General features: G+C 37.2%; 1 protein-coding gene and 1 long non-coding RNA gene across 5 annotated transcripts in view; one reads left to right on the forward strand and one right to left on the reverse strand.

Annotated features, from left to right (window-relative positions):
- Positions 1-15,700, forward strand: part of LOC131482060 (uncharacterized) — a 149,483-nt gene that overhangs the window by 60,328 nt on the left and 73,455 nt on the right. The gene's annotated exons all lie outside the window — the stretch shown is intronic.
- The window catches only part of EYA4 (EYA transcriptional coactivator and phosphatase 4), a 279,788-nt gene that overhangs the window by 31,081 nt on the left and 233,007 nt on the right, over positions 1-15,700 (reverse strand). For all 4 annotated transcript variants that reach the window (XM_004587245.3, XM_004587244.3, XM_058673473.1 and 1 more), the window contains 3 exons: positions 13,447-13,612; positions 5,663-5,799; positions 4,286-4,369 (listed from right to left, as the gene is read on the reverse strand). In XM_004587245.3, the coding sequence (XP_004587302.3) occupies positions 4,286-4,369; positions 5,663-5,799; positions 13,447-13,612 (387 nt within the window). The remainder of the gene's footprint in view (positions 1-4,285; positions 4,370-5,662; positions 5,800-13,446; positions 13,613-15,700) is intronic.

Below are 15,700 nucleotides of genomic sequence, written 5' to 3' on the forward strand. Positions count from 1 at the left end.
TCTAGCCTCCAAGTATCTTACTACAGAAGAATAGATCTTGTGGTTCAGTGGTCTTGATCAAGTTACTTAAATTTTTATAATCCCAGTTTCCTCACTCATATAACTGTATCACAATCATGGCAGCAGAGAAATTTTTAGAATCAAATGGCATATTTATGATTGTGATATCTATGATTTGCACAATTCATATCAAGCACTCTGTCATGCTTTTTAAACATGCCACAGCTTTAATTCCTATTTGCTTTTGACAGCATTACTTTCATTTTACCCATATTGAGACTGAGGGAGTTAAGAACATTATAAACATCAAAACTTCAGGCTTAAGTTTACGTGACTCAATAACTATCACCCTCCACCACCACTGCCATTGATCTTAAAATGCAAACACAGGTTGGGCCACAGGATGGGGATCTTCTATATGCAAGCTTGTCCTTTCATAGGGGACCCAATTCTTTCCATACTCTGCACCACTGCCAGGCACCCTACCACTGAACATTTTAAAGTTTTGTTTCTTGATGGAAAAAATCCAAAGCATCTGGAAGAAGTAAAATGATCAAAACTTTTAAAAATCATTCACACATCTGCCTAAGCAGTGCACTGCTAACTACCTGTTTTACCTGGAAAATGTCACTGATCGTAATCCATTGTCTATAACATTTCATGCAGAGTAGTACAGCAGAACAGGAACTTCATTTGGGGTAAGATAGTCTAGAGCTGCAGGACTCATCTCTGCCACTGTCTGATAGTGAGGGCATGGGCTCTTCCCAGTATAGTTCTCCATCGATAAATTGTGAACAAAATTGATTCCTTTTTGGCCCTCACTTTCCTCCATCCTCTCACTACTTGCCACTGTTTTGTGCTTTTGAAACCATGGATACTGTCTCCATTTTGTATTTGAACAAGTATTCTTGGAGGAATGAAGCCTGTCTGTTGCAATGAGAGCTGCATGTCTAGGGAGCCATTTGAGATGTGACGAGTTTATGCAGGGATGCATCATAGCAGAAGGCTTCTGAGAACTCTGCCTTTGGAGTTGCACTTAAAGCCAGTTTATGAGTTAACTAAGAAAAGCTGCTTTGTCCCACTGTGACATTTTTGAGAAAAAGAAAACACATTTATATGCATGTTATCACACTCCTTATTCATCATCTTGAGTCCAAATGACCTGATTATTTCTAAAGAACAAAATCACCACGGAGGAATAGAATTGAAGTCAGGAAATGCATGAAGAGTTCTCTCCAAGGATGAGGCCCATCATTAATTTGGTGCCACAGGAGAAACATGGATAACTGATTGTATCTTGAAGGATGACTAGCGTGCATGAACCTTTATTTGAATTAATGTGTTCAAGTTAGTTTGCTTAAAAAACTTAAATGAAACTTAGCTGCACAAAACAAAACACAAAAACCAAAAAATTTAAAGAAAACCTACAATGAGTTCAATAGGACCTCCATGTATCCTGTTAAGATAATACTATTGCAGCATTGGTGGTATAGTGGTGAGCGTAGCTGCTTTCCAAGATAGTACTATTGCAGAAGAATTTCTTTAGCTTACAATCTGGGAACTTTTTTTAGATAGAACTCACTATCAGTAACAGAATCTTGGGTGTCAATCTAAATTTATGTTTAGCAGGTTACTTATAAATTATTCATACATTTAATTATAATCTTATGCGTATATGCTATGGACTACCAATTAACATCTATCTACAACTCAAAAGCTAAAATCATAAACATAAGTGTGACAGCTTTAGGAAGCAGAGTTTTTGAGAGCTAATTAGCTCCTGAGGGTAGAGTCCTTATGAATGGGAACAGACTGATTTTCTTAAAAACACATGTACACACACACACACACACACACACACACACACACTCCGGATCTCTGCTTTCCACAATGTGAAGACACAGAAAGACAAGCCTAAGAATCTTGCATCTTGTTCTTGACCTTCTCAACTTCCAGAAGCATGAGAAGTGTCAATTAAGTTGTCTACAATAATTTATTAGGTCTCAAAGCTAAGACAACGTCTAAAGTGTGCTGCATACTATGAAGCAGACAATAAAAAACCATGAGATACAAATGTACATGTGTATTCTTTCTAGTATTTTCATTCTTTTTCCTAGGATAGCACTTTGCATATGTATGCATTCCATTGTAGAAATGACTGTTTTAGGTGATGGTCTGGTGAACAAGGCCAAGATTCTTCCCTGTAAATGGCTGTAAAAATGCTGTAAGATATTTGAAAAGTTTTGTGGAGGATGGAATACAAGACAAGTTTATTCTGGTGCAAAAACATTTTTTAAGAGTTTTACATTTACCTATTTGACAGGCTGACTGACATGGAATTGCAGAAAGAGTGAGTGCTGGAGACTGCACAAGAAAGAGAAGCCCATGCAGTACTCATTGGTTCCAGTGGAGGTCGGGGCTGAGAATAGAACCAACCCAGCAGTTGCAACCACCAGCTGATTGGGGTGATGGATTGTGGCGGGCAATGTGCTTACTAGTACATGTAGGAACCTGGTCTGGGAACACCTCAAAGTTTCTTTGGGAACTCCCTTAATCATAATGGAGGAATCAGAACATTAACCAAGAAAAGACGGAAGATGGAATAGATCAATCAACCACCTCAGTTATATGTTGGCAGCGAAATACTGGACAAGGGGAGACGCTATGATGGTCTAAATCAGTCAGTGGACTCTGCACCAGCCTCATCATACCTGGATTGTTGCTGATGATATGTTGGAGCTTCTAGTTGATCGGGATGACACTCTGTTGGCTCTGCCTTCGGACCTGAGAGGGCCTCCCTAAGAGGTCGTTGAATTTGGACAATGGGATGCTGGACTCTATGTATGGTATAATGCTTGCAATGAGGGAATCCCAGCGGAACTTGAGCAGTGGCTATGCATCAGGATGGAGGAATCCACCGGGGGGGGAGGGTTTTGGGTGAAGGGGGGAGAATCCCAGTACCTATGAAATTGTGTCGCGTAATACATTGTAATTAATGGGAAAAAATAATAAAATTTAAAAAAAAAAAAAAAGAAAGAGAAGCCCAGTAATGGGTTTCAAAAACCTTAGTACCACAGGAAACTAATCTTCAAATTCCATCGCCTAGGAATTCTCTGAAGTTCAACAACATCCATTACCTACACCAAAAATCAAATGATATTTCAGACTCACGCAAATTGCAATTCAAGAATATAGATATATTCAATGCAACAAAGCAACTGGCCATTATTTGTCTAGATGACAAATCTGAACACAGTTGCTCAAAACTGTATGCCAACCTGCAAGGAGACATCACCAAATAATGTGATACTACAAAGGCAAATTATGATTCTTCTGTGAGTCTGATATGCACAGGAACAAAGTACAACTTTGAGCCCAGTGGGGGAAAACAGGCCAGTATAGTCTGAACTGACCATGACACGATGATAAATCTTCAAATATGTAAATAGTAACGTGCTTCAGGAAGAAAATGCGTTGCTGCTGCATCAGTCTGGAAAAGCACTGACAATTTTGTAACAAAACTGCTATAAGAAGCTAATTATGGACATAATAGTCTTACCCACTTCCCTATACCCCCTGAACCTTTTTTTTTAACCGCAATTAACTATGTAAAGTCAACAACAATACAATAAAAAAAAGTGAAAAAAAAAAGAAGCTAATTATGAACACAAAAGCAAGATCACAAGAAAGGGAAGTTACGACATTATGCCACTGAACTTGTATATGTAAAAAAGATATCCTCCAATCACTGATCGTTTACTTACTCAAGTTACAGAAGAACACTGACATTCTTAATTCCAAAGAACGTATTGGACAAAGCAGTAAGTAGCAATGATTTGTGCAGCAAATTAGTTGTTTTGAAAAGTTCCTTTGCTAGGAAAAATATATTTACTTCACAAAGTTTTAATGTCCATTTCAATTTACAAAATCAATTTTCTAAAATAGATACTTAAGAAAGAAGCTTTTGTCTTGTTGTAGAAAACACAAAATCATTGTGAAGAGAGCAAAAGTAACTCCATTTATAATGAGCTTTGTAAATTTGCATTGATTACCAGCAAGTCACTGGAAATTCATGACAGATTGATAAGGAAGGAAGAAGGCGGGCTGTAAATGCAAGCAGGAGGGAGGGACGTACAGGAATGGTCACAGTGCTAAGTCTGTGTCACAAATATGTGAATTGGTTGACTTTATACATACATATATGTGTATATATGAAATGACCCTTGATTTTTAAACAAAACTAATTTTTACAAGATTTCTTGACATATATGTCTTTCCATCTTACCTTGCCATACTTCTGTGCATAAGACCCTGTGAGCAATGAGTGAAAAACAATGATGGTTTCATCCAAATCCCAGACAAAAACGCGCTAGAGACAAAAAAGAAATTATAAAAAGATGAAGTTTAAGGAACAGAAACTTATTTGCAAGATAGAAATTATCTTTCATTTTTATTGGATACAATCTTGATACGATTTCACAGATCATTACCTCAATCTATTGATTGTTTTTTAAATTTAGCAAGTCTCCTGTAAATGCTGAAAAAAATTCTAATTTGAATGAATTTATTCAAATATTTACTTGTGGTTCACTTTAAAAAGAGGATATATTTGGAATTTACGATTGAAGTATACTTGAAACTGTGTTCTAAAATTATAACATAGATTCACAAAGCTTTTTGATTTATGCAAATACACATTTTAAAAATTACTTAAAAAGACCAGATGATGTGTGAGTGGGTTTGCACAGTTTTGAAAGATTTTAAAGTCTTTCAAATATTTTTGAAATTCAACATTTTAAAATAGGGAGATGTTATGCAAAGTTGGGGATTCTGACAGGAACAGGGACCTGGGAACTGCAATGATGCTGACATTCTCACAGAACAGAGACAGGTGGGTCACTCAGAAATAGTGTGTGTAACTTAGTCCCAACAGTCAGCTGGAGCTCTTCAGTTAGGCATTCATTTGTGTCACTCGCTAGTTTCTAAAAGCCATTTGAATTTGCTACTGCTCAGATGAAAAATATCACCTCCTAGGAAGTATAATGTTTGCTATCTGATTTTACTAAATCTGAGGTTTAACTTTTTCGTTGAAACAGGTTTTTGTAAGAAGCAATATCTTGCTTAAAAAATAGCACCTCCTTCTATCGTATAATAAAACCCACCCTTCCTAGTGTGGGTATGTCCCAAAACAGGTTAAGCTAGAAAAAAAGGAATATAGTTTTAAATCTTCATAAATACAAAAATTTGAATACATATATCAAATACCTGAAATTGCTCTATTTTCAGATGGTTCTTCCTCCCATATAGAATGACTTTAGCTTTCACATACATTGATTAATTATTTTAACACTACCAAACACGATGCTTATCGGAAAAATGTTCCCTTAGTAGTGGTTATATATTTTAACTGTGTTTGCTACTATGTGGATCAAACATCCAATTCTTTCAAGCCCAGAGTTTGTGAAGTACCACTACTTTTTAGTTATCCTCTTATATTTTGCTTTAGAATAGATGGCTTCAATTTCCATAATTGTAAAATGATTGTGACAAGGGAGGACCACTCAACTCATATTGTGTCTTTTCTTTTCCAAGTTTGGAACTTACTGAACAGCAGGGTTAAGTATATCATCATGTTACATCCCCTGAGAGGAAACAGGCGTACCTCCAGGTCACTATCCGGAGGCGGGGAAGGATTATTTTTCCGGCCTCTTCCCCGGGACTTTGACCCAGAACCCCTACACGTTCTCTCATCCAGATCTTTGATAGGTGTGGAGGGACTCTGCACGGCATCAAACTCTCCTAGAAGTAAGGAAACTTGTGTCAATACTAGCACTTCAGTCAGTTGGGTATGAGTCTTCTGTAATGATTATCTCCATAAATTTCTGCACAGCAGAAACTATCTTATGATAAAACAAAGTTTTATTACACCAAGCACATGAAATTCTGATTCAAACATTTTGTACCTCAAATAAATCCTTCCTAGTATGCAACTATATATTCTAATAAACTCGAATGTCTTTTTATACTATACATGCCTTTATCTTCCTGTCCCCTACATATACATTTATGTACACTCAAATCTGTCCATGCTTTAAAGAATCTTTTATAGCAATCTGAATTGTGTGTGAGAACAGGGTGTGGTAGAGAGAATATGATCCCATTTCCTAGTTCACTCTTCAAAAGCACGTAAGAACTGTGTCTGGGCAAAGGCATGGTCAGGTGTCAGGAACTCAATCTAGATCCCACACATGGTCGGTGGAAAGAATCCAATCACTTGAGCATGACAGAGTGAAAAGCTGCAGTCAGGAATGGAATCCAAGCATGCTGAGCAGGGGATGTAGGCATCTTCAGTCCTGGGCTGAATGCCTACCTTCCTTGCCTCCTTTCTGCCAAATTTCAGAGAATTCTGAAACTTCTAGATCAATCACATCCTTGTACCTGTAAACGTAAATCCCTAATCCTACAGCTTAGAAAATCATGCTCTGAGTTTAAAATCCTCGCTCCAAAATTGTTTATATGGTCATAGTTACTCCTCTCATTGAAACAACAATGGCCTACACTATTCCATTAATAATTTGCTTTTTTTTTCTGTTTTTATAGAAGGCATTTAATGTTATTCTAAATTTTAAATATTAAATTTGTAAATAGACTCTTATGCTTCTGCCAGAATACAGGCATCAGAGAGAAAATATGAATTTAGATATTTAAAAGTTTCAAAATCCAGTTGGTGTCTGAATCAAAAATTTTCTTACCAATAATTTGTACTTTATACAAATAAGCAGCATAAACAAATAATTTGCTTTTGAAAGAGAAGATAGCATACATATATAGATAGAAAAACATTTCCAAGGAGAAGGGCTGTATATAACATGAACAATTACACTTCTGGGTATCTGATTTACCAAAACGTAGCTTAAATTCCCCAAACCCTAAGGAGAATAGCAAGGATAATTCTGCCATTCAAAAATAAGCAGGCAATCAGCAGCGGTGAAGTAAGGAGGTAAAAAGAGCCCAAAGGAGAAAGAAAAAAATCTGGTTTTGGAAAGTTTCTGGCAATCCACAAACAAAAACCTTCATTCATCCTCACGCTTTGCAAGTTACCGAAGGATGTTAAAAAGGGTTCTAGGAATATGAACAAAATATGACAATGTTTTGATAGAAGTAAAACATAGTCATTTAAAAAATTGTGGACAGTAGCTCCACTTTTAATAGGTCCTTACCAGGTATCACACATTGCTCTTTTATTTAAAAAATGTAATTGAATATATAGGGTTAGCTTCATTCACTGTTCAAAGTGCCTATCAGATGATCTGCACAACAGCACAGAGCAATTATCTTCTTTCCTTTACAACTTAGAGATTCATCATGCATGTGTATTGTGATTATTTTAATGCTACTGATGTATTTTTGGGTTATTCAAAATTTTAGGCTACTAGGAATAAAGCTGCTATCTGTGTTATTGTACCTATTTGTGAACAGGGGACCTACTCCTTTTGGGTAGCTTGATTCAGAAGTAGTACTTCAAGTGTGAGAGAAGGAATAATAAAATTTTCAGAAAGAGACAGACATCTCCTATAGTTAATGTATTAACTTAATCTCCCACTACAAATGAGAGTTCTAGTGGATTCATATGCTTTCCAATACTTGATATTGTTCATCCATGTTTTTAAGATGTATTTGTTCAAAAGTTAGAGTTAGAGAGAAAGAGATAAATCTTTCATCTGCAGGATCAATATCCAGATGGAGAGGGCATGGCCAGGTCAAAGCCACAAGTCAGGCGGTACCTCTGGGTCTCCCACGTTGCTAGCAGCGATCCAGTTACTTGGGCCATCTTTCATTGATTACCTAGGCCATTAACAGGGAGCTGGATCACAAGTGGAGCAGCTGTGACATAAACCACTGCCCAAATGGGATACTGGCACCGCCGGGAGCTGGCTACACCTGCTGTGCTACCATGCAGGCTCCTGTTCATTTTTATTTTGGCCATTATAGTTGTATATTGAAATTTCATGGTTTGAGTAGCACTTTCTTGATGAATTATCAATGGAAGAAAATTTATGTATTTCTTGACCACTGGAATCTTGTGAAAGTTTTTGTCTTTTAACAAACTGAATTGTCTTTTTTAATTATTGATTCATTGGAATTCTTCAATGGAAAAACTATGTAATTCAAACCTCACTGTAATCCAGAGAGGTAATCCATCATAATAGTGTCTCTTAGTATGGGGGAGAGGAAATGGAAAGCTTAACTAACTTGCCAAAATTAAATAGCTTGTACATGGCAATACTTTCATGATTTAAGATCTTCTGATTCTGAACCCCAATGTCTCCATCCTCCCCCACATGGTAATAGACTCTGCATGTTACAAAAAGATCAAACCTAAATCCACTTCCACTGATCAAAAATATTACACAATAACCTATCGCAATGGGAAAAAAGTCTTTGCAAACTGTACATCTGAAAAGAGATCAAGGTTCAAATTATATAAGCCACAGAAGCAGCTCAACACAAGAATTGAACAAATAATCTAAAACGACATATTTCAAAAGAAAATATTCAACTCACCAGTTACATGAAAAATACTCAATATCACCAATTGTGAGAGAAATAGGAATTAAGGTAACAGTGCAATATCACTTTACACTTAATAGAATAATTGTTATCAAAGGGAAGAAAGATAACAAATGTTGGAGAGGATATGGAAAAAAAAAACCTTACACACTATTGGTGAGGTTCTATATCAGTACAGCCACTGCAGACAAGAGCACGGAGATGCTTTAAAGAATCAAAAACAGAAGTATTCAGCAATGGGAATACTGACCAAAGAACTGAAATCAGTGTGATAAAATGGATTTCTGTGTTCCTATATGTATTGCATCTTATTTACATAGGCAAGATATGGGTTCAATGTAAATGCTTATCAAAGGATAAATGAATCAATGGATAAAATACACACAGAGGAATGCAATTCAGCATTTAAGCAGGAAATAGTCTCATTTAGGATAACCATCGAGAAGGTGGGCACTGCAAAGTAAACCAGGCACAGAACGACAAATACTATATGGTCTCACTACCATACTGAGTCTAAAAAATGTGAACTCAGAGAGCTGCAGAGCGGAAAGGGATCACCAGGGATTGTGGCAGAATGGAGAGTGCTCGGGGAGATGTTGGTCAAAGAATACAAAACTTCAGTTAAGTGACAGAAATCAGAGAACTATTTCAACACAACTACAGTTAATAACAGTGTTTTTTGTTCCTGAAAACTACTATAAAATTTTCTAAGTCTTCTCACCATAAAAATAAGTAGGTGAGATCATTTCTATGTTAGGTTGTTTTAGGCATTTTACCATCCATGTATACATATTTTGAGGCAAGTTGTATATTATCATGGCATTCAATTTCCTATAGGTCAGCTTAGAAAAACTAAATAAAAGAGAGTCATTGAAAGATCTTCATAGAAGGAAAGGGCATTGTGTTTAAAAAAGGGCACAGGGCTCTGGGTTCCTGTGGTGATCACATTTTGATGGTGCTCTCTTCTTCGTGTAAAGTTATGAACTTGAGCTCAGCTGGTCATGAAACATTTGTTGGTGCTTTTTTTTTTAGCTGTCGGTTCCAGTGTCTCAGCCCAATGTCACGGAGGCAGTTGCAGGAACACACAGTAACAGCATGGGTAGACACCATGTGGTCTGTCCTCTCCTTTAGGTTCTTTCGCTCAGTAAGATGGGTAGCAGTTTGCTTCCCTTTCTATCTTCATAATGAAATACAACATTTTATGAAACGGTGGCTGTGTTCTGCCTAAGAATCTGGCTTCCTTTCAGAATGAGCAGCGAACTCACTGTTTACTTTTCTGGAGCATTTGTTAAGTGTATTAGCTAATGTACAGCAATCTATACTAAGGTCTCAGGACAAAGGATAATATTGTCACAAATGACTAATTAATTTTATAGATGTTTTAACTATTCAAAAAGAAGACATAAAAATATACCTCAAGTGCTTGTGCTGCAATCCCTCCTCAAACTTTCTGAATGCACATCAAAAATATAATTTACCTAAGACAAACGTAACGCTAAAGGCAAAGAAAGATCTTTATAAAGATAAGGAACTAAAATGTCTGTTCTTCATCAACACAGTAGTGTTTCTTTAACTTCACTGTCAAACTGACTAATAAGGTAAAGTAAATAACTGAATGCTATTTGCAATTTCCAAATAACATCAGTCATTACCAATTGCCCCGGGCTTTTGCTGAGCCATGATACACAAAGACTGAGTAATTATCCTTAATCAGAGCAGTAATGAATAACTGCCCCTTGTAAGTTTTAGATATTCGAATCCAACTATATTTCATTAAGCTTAATCGCTAAATCAGAAGAACCAGCTGTCTTTTATTGAATGTAACGTATGTTTCTGTTTTTGAAATGGAACTCAATAGTGAATGTTCTATGAAAAACTAGATTGTTACGTCTCTGCCTTAAGTCCAAAATGCAGAATCAGTCAATGCGAATTTTTTTTTTGGGCTTTTGGACTAAGTACATCAGATTTCATTAATGTATAAAAAAAAAAAAGGAAAAGAAAAGTTTCATGCTTATCAATTTGCTTGCATTTTGGAAACATGCCAGATTTGAAAAGACAAAAATCAAACTTTAAGCTAAAATTTAGAGTCACAGAACTCCTGAAAATTTCAAATGTGTGTTTTTGTGATTTGGGTTGAAAGAATAAAGTGACAAGTAAAAAAATTCATTTTTAGAATTTGACAAAATCCTAACAAAATCTGAAAATTGTGTCAAACCATACTTGCTGGCATTAGCAACCAATGGAAGTTTGAGCAAAAGACAACATTCTGATACAGAATGCAACGATATTGATTATTCTTTATTTAATGAAGAGTAGTCATCTCCGTCTTTTCCACAGAGAATTCAAAGCACAATCAACCTTTCATTCAAAGCTCCACACAGCATATATTTAAATATCATTCATATCAACTGCAACTTCAAATCACCCTGCTCTTGCTTTTCAGTCTTTGATACCTTGATGATCAAATGCTTCAAGGTTATTTTAATATAGTCATCCTTCCCTGTTTTCCTCATAGCTGACCAGTAAGAAAAATTTTACACAGTGTGATCTTTTTAAGTCAAAGACATCTTACCTAAAGTCTCAGCAATACTTATACAAAAATGATCCTAAAGTCCCTCACTTACTAAATTAGGGTAAGATTCTCAATGAAATCAAATTATTGTGCCAAGGATCAGGGCAGACTAGAGATGCATGCCTTTTGCTGGGGTAAGGTTAATGTAAGAGAGATGATTTAGGGCACAGAAAGGAAGGATCTTGAGAATGAGGGTCTCCTTACATTTTGTACTTTAGGTGCCTCATTCTCCTTGTTCTTTTCCTTGCACTACCCAAGCTACATGGCTGAGGCTAGGTGAGACATCTGAACAGCAGGCAGGAGGCAAAGGCAAGGAGCTGTGTGTTCACCAGAGCAAGAATTTGAAAGGAAAGCAAATTAAATCAAACAGAAATGTTGAGGAACCAAAGACAAACTGTACCTACCATACAAAATGTCCTTGGGTCCATAATTAGATTATAGATAAGACCTTCGGCATTGTGTTAACTCATGATACAAGCTGTTGCTTGAAGTATCATCCCCAGTGTCACTTGTTTACATCTAAATCAGGTTACTTAAAATGTTCTACAATATCTAGAATTTTTCAACTGCTTTCATAATGAATTGATTTTTGTCTTCATTACCTTTTAAAAATATTTATTAGAGAAAGAGAAGAGAGAGAAAGTGACATCTTCTATCTGTTGGTTCCCTCCCCAAATGGCCACAATGGTTGCAACTGGACCAGTATGAAGCCAAGAGCAGTAATTTCTTCCACGTGGTTGTGGGGGCTCCAGTCCATGGATGATCTTCTACTGCTTTCTCAGGCACATAGCAGGGAGCTGGACTGCAAGTAGAGCAGCTGAGATTCAAATCAGCACCTGAATAGATGCTAGCACTGCAGGTAGAAGCTTTACCTGCTATGTCAAAAGTGTTGGCCCTAACTTCTTTGTTAAATGGAAGTAAGTGTTTGCAAAAAGAGTATTCACAGTTGATTGGCCGGTTTCCAGTGCAGGGTTAATGCCTAACAGGCATTCCATAAATAATTGGTCACTGACATTGAATCAGTTTGGTGCTTTTGTAGCAATGAGAAAAATTTGCACAATATAATCATGTTTCTCAATTTTCTTGACCTTCCAAAGCTGAATTAAAAGGGATGAGAAAGGATCTTGCAAATAACCAAAGGAAGAAAAATACATAGAAAACACTAATTATATTTTTGAAAATTCTTAATATTTTCCTTACGTCTTTTGAGAGTTCTTTCATATTCTCAAGTCCAGTCCTCTACTAGGTTTGTGCTTTGCAAATATTTTCTCCCATTTGTGGCTGTGTTACTCCTGTAATAGTGCCTTCAAAGAGCAGACATTCTTGATATTATGAAATTTATGGATTATGTTTTTAGTGTATCTAGAAAATGTTTCCATTCCTAGGGTAAAAAAAAAATCCTCCTTGCTTTCTTTAAGAGGTTTTACAGGTTGGCTTTACAAGTGGGTTGCTGATCCATTTTGAATTGTTCTTTATGCAGGAGTTAAAAGTCAATATTTTTTTTTCATTTGTATATGGTTGTGTAGATTTTTCCAGTACCACTTGTCTTTTTACCTTTGTCAAAAATTAATTTCCCAGTACATGTGTGAGTCTATTTCTGGATTCTTTATTCTGTGCCATTGCTCTTTCCTTTCACTAACAATATACTTCACTAATATGAATTCTTCTGGGCTGATATTAGGCAGTGTGAGTCATCCAAATTCTCATTGCTCAATTTTTTTCAGCTATCCTAACTTCTTTGCATTTCTTTGTATTTTTAGAACCCTGTAAGTAATTTCTCAAAAAGGTGTTGAATTCTGAGATCTGCTGCATCTATATTAAACTTTTTACCTGAACAGTGCCAAATACAACTCCAATAAGAACAGAATGAACTTCAGATATTGAATAATAAGATGGGATTTTAACACTACTACCACTAATTCAACAAAGCCTAGTCATTTAGGAAATGGTTCCTGACTCACACAGGTTAAATGGATTATGCAGTTTCTCTGGCATGAAGGAAATTGTACCAGTCTTGGTTGTCAAATTTTTCAAAAAATAAGTCTGGCAGAAAATCGCTTCACCTTTTTATAACCAGATAGATACATGCAGCCAATTTGAGGTGAAAAACTCCAATCCCTTCTCACATGAAGGCTTTGTAAGTAGATTCCAGAGGAGTCTCATGTTATATTGTGTTATCAACTCAGAGTTCGCATCAGTGCATTTATCTAAGGGCTTTCTGTCATTTTTTACAGTGTTTGCTTAACTCAGTCTGAATTACTTCAAAACACACAAATGTCTTTCACCCAGGTGAAGATCTATACCTGGTTGACTGGTCAGTCCCGGAAGGGATTCCTGCAACTGATAGGTTGAAGTCGATGATGGTGTTCCATCAGCTGTGTTATTGGATGCCATGTAAGCTCCATATGTAGATGCTGAGTAATACTGGGCATACTGGTTTTGGCCAAAGGCTGTGTAGGATGGATAATCCTGAAACAAATAATTGAAATGGGTATGTTTCAAAAAGAAATTACTCTTTGGCATTTCCTAAAGAAAAACAGTCATTATATAGTTTATAGCTGAGAATTACCATTTGATTACACAGCATCAAGTCCACTGTGTTGAGATGATCCTAAGAACACATACTGCTATATATCTTTTCGCTTTTAATTTATTTAGTTAAGACATTCACAAAGACATTCACAAAGAAGAAAGCAATGAGGTTGAACAAGGGAGACAGCCCTTATCTTTTGCCCCACTCCCCAAATGCTGCCATGGCTGTTGGGCATTGGAAGGAGGCTGACAAAGCTGGGAGCCAGGGACTTAATCCAGCCCCCTCACATGAGTGTCAGGTATCCACCTCCTTGAGCCATCACCCTTGTCCTCAGAGTCTATACTGTTAGGAAACTGGAATCAGGAGGCAAATTTGGGTATTGAATTCAGGCACTCTGATAAGGACACAGGTGGAATCTTAGGTGCTAGGTGAAATACCCATCTCTGTGGGAATCTTTTATATATGCATGGTACATAACCACCTTTTTGATTTTTGTCCACTAGAAATGAAAATTTACATGAAGTTTGCATACTTTTTTAAAAAAGATTTTTATTTATTTGAAAGTCAAAATTGGGCCCGGCGGCGTGGCCTAGCGGATAAAGTCCTTGCCTTGAACGCCCCGGGATCCCATAGGGGCGCCGGTTCTAATCCCGGCAGCTCCACTTCCCATCCAGCTCCCTGCTTGTGGCCTGGGAAAGCAGTTGAGGACGGCCCAAAGCTTTGGGACCCTGCACCCACATGGGAGACCCGGAGGAGGTTCCTGGTTCCCGGCATCGGATCGGCGCGCACTGGCCTGTTGCGGCTCACTTGGGGAGTGAAACATCGGATGGAAGATCTTCCTCTCTGTCTCTCCTCCTCTCTGTATGTCCGGCTTTCCAATAATAATAAAAAAAAATCTTAAAAAAAAAAAAGAAAGTCAAAATTACAATGAGAGAGAAGAAGAAAAGGACAAGGAGGTGGAGGAGAAGAGAAAGAGAGAGAGAGGGAAACTTCTATTTGCTTGTCCACTTCCCAGAGCCTTCAATGGCCACAGAAAGGCCAGCATCAAGCCAGGAACCAATAGCTTAATCTGGGCTCCGACAGCCATGGCAAAGGTCCGAGCACTTAGGCCATGTTGTTCTACATTTTTCTAAGCCAGTAGTAGGGAGCTGGATCAGAAGTGCAGCAACAGAGACACAAACTTGCACCCATGGCTGATACAGTTTTTCTCATTGTGCAACAACCCAAGTCCCAAACTTTGCATATTTTAATGTTGTTTTCCGAAGTTTTACCTATGCAAGGTTTTTTTTTTCCCTCACAATCTACACACTTGCAGTAGAAAAGAGTTGGAGTCAGTTCTTGCACATCTACCAGCATTACAAACAGGGGGCAGCTGTGACCACCCCTGCTAGCTTCCATAAAGACCGCAACCTGCATTTTTGTGACTTCTGTTGCCCTCCCAAGCTACCCTTAATATTTTTGTTTTCTCTGCAGGAGGTAGAGAATAAAATGACTAAGAGATGACTAAGAGGTTTCCTTCACTATTCTGTCATCAACTAGGCACCACCTGAGACTTTGACTTAAAGTCTTTAGTGAAGTGTTCAAACATTTGGCTTCCTTCTTTTGTCACAGGAAAAACTGAAAATATTGGACCAATTCCACTGAAATGTTTTTTATTTAAAAATCCCTTAAGAATTGAAGGGTGATAAATGATCCTCCCAAATCCTTTCACATATGAAGTGCTGGGTCAGGGTCACGTTCCGTTGTGATGACTGATGTTTAATATCTAGCATGTTTTAGCCCCAGCATTACCAGCAGTCACAAATGCTGGGTCAGAACTAACACCCTTTGAAGTGACGTGATCTGAAAGTAACAAAGGTCCATGTATGATACTGTTTCTAAAAAGCAAATTGTATAAATTATCATTTGCACTATCAAGATCAACTTTTCCACTAGCACCTATGAACCCCCAAAAAAGTGTAATCAATATTTAAATAAAGTGTCTAACAGCACATCTTTCTGAATAAAACAATGAGAGCTAACAC

The sequence above is a fragment of the Ochotona princeps genome, chromosome 1, assembly GCF_030435755.1.
Source record: "Ochotona princeps isolate mOchPri1 chromosome 1, mOchPri1.hap1, whole genome shotgun sequence".
Lineage (NCBI taxonomy): Eukaryota > Metazoa > Chordata > Mammalia > Lagomorpha > Ochotonidae > Ochotona > Ochotona princeps.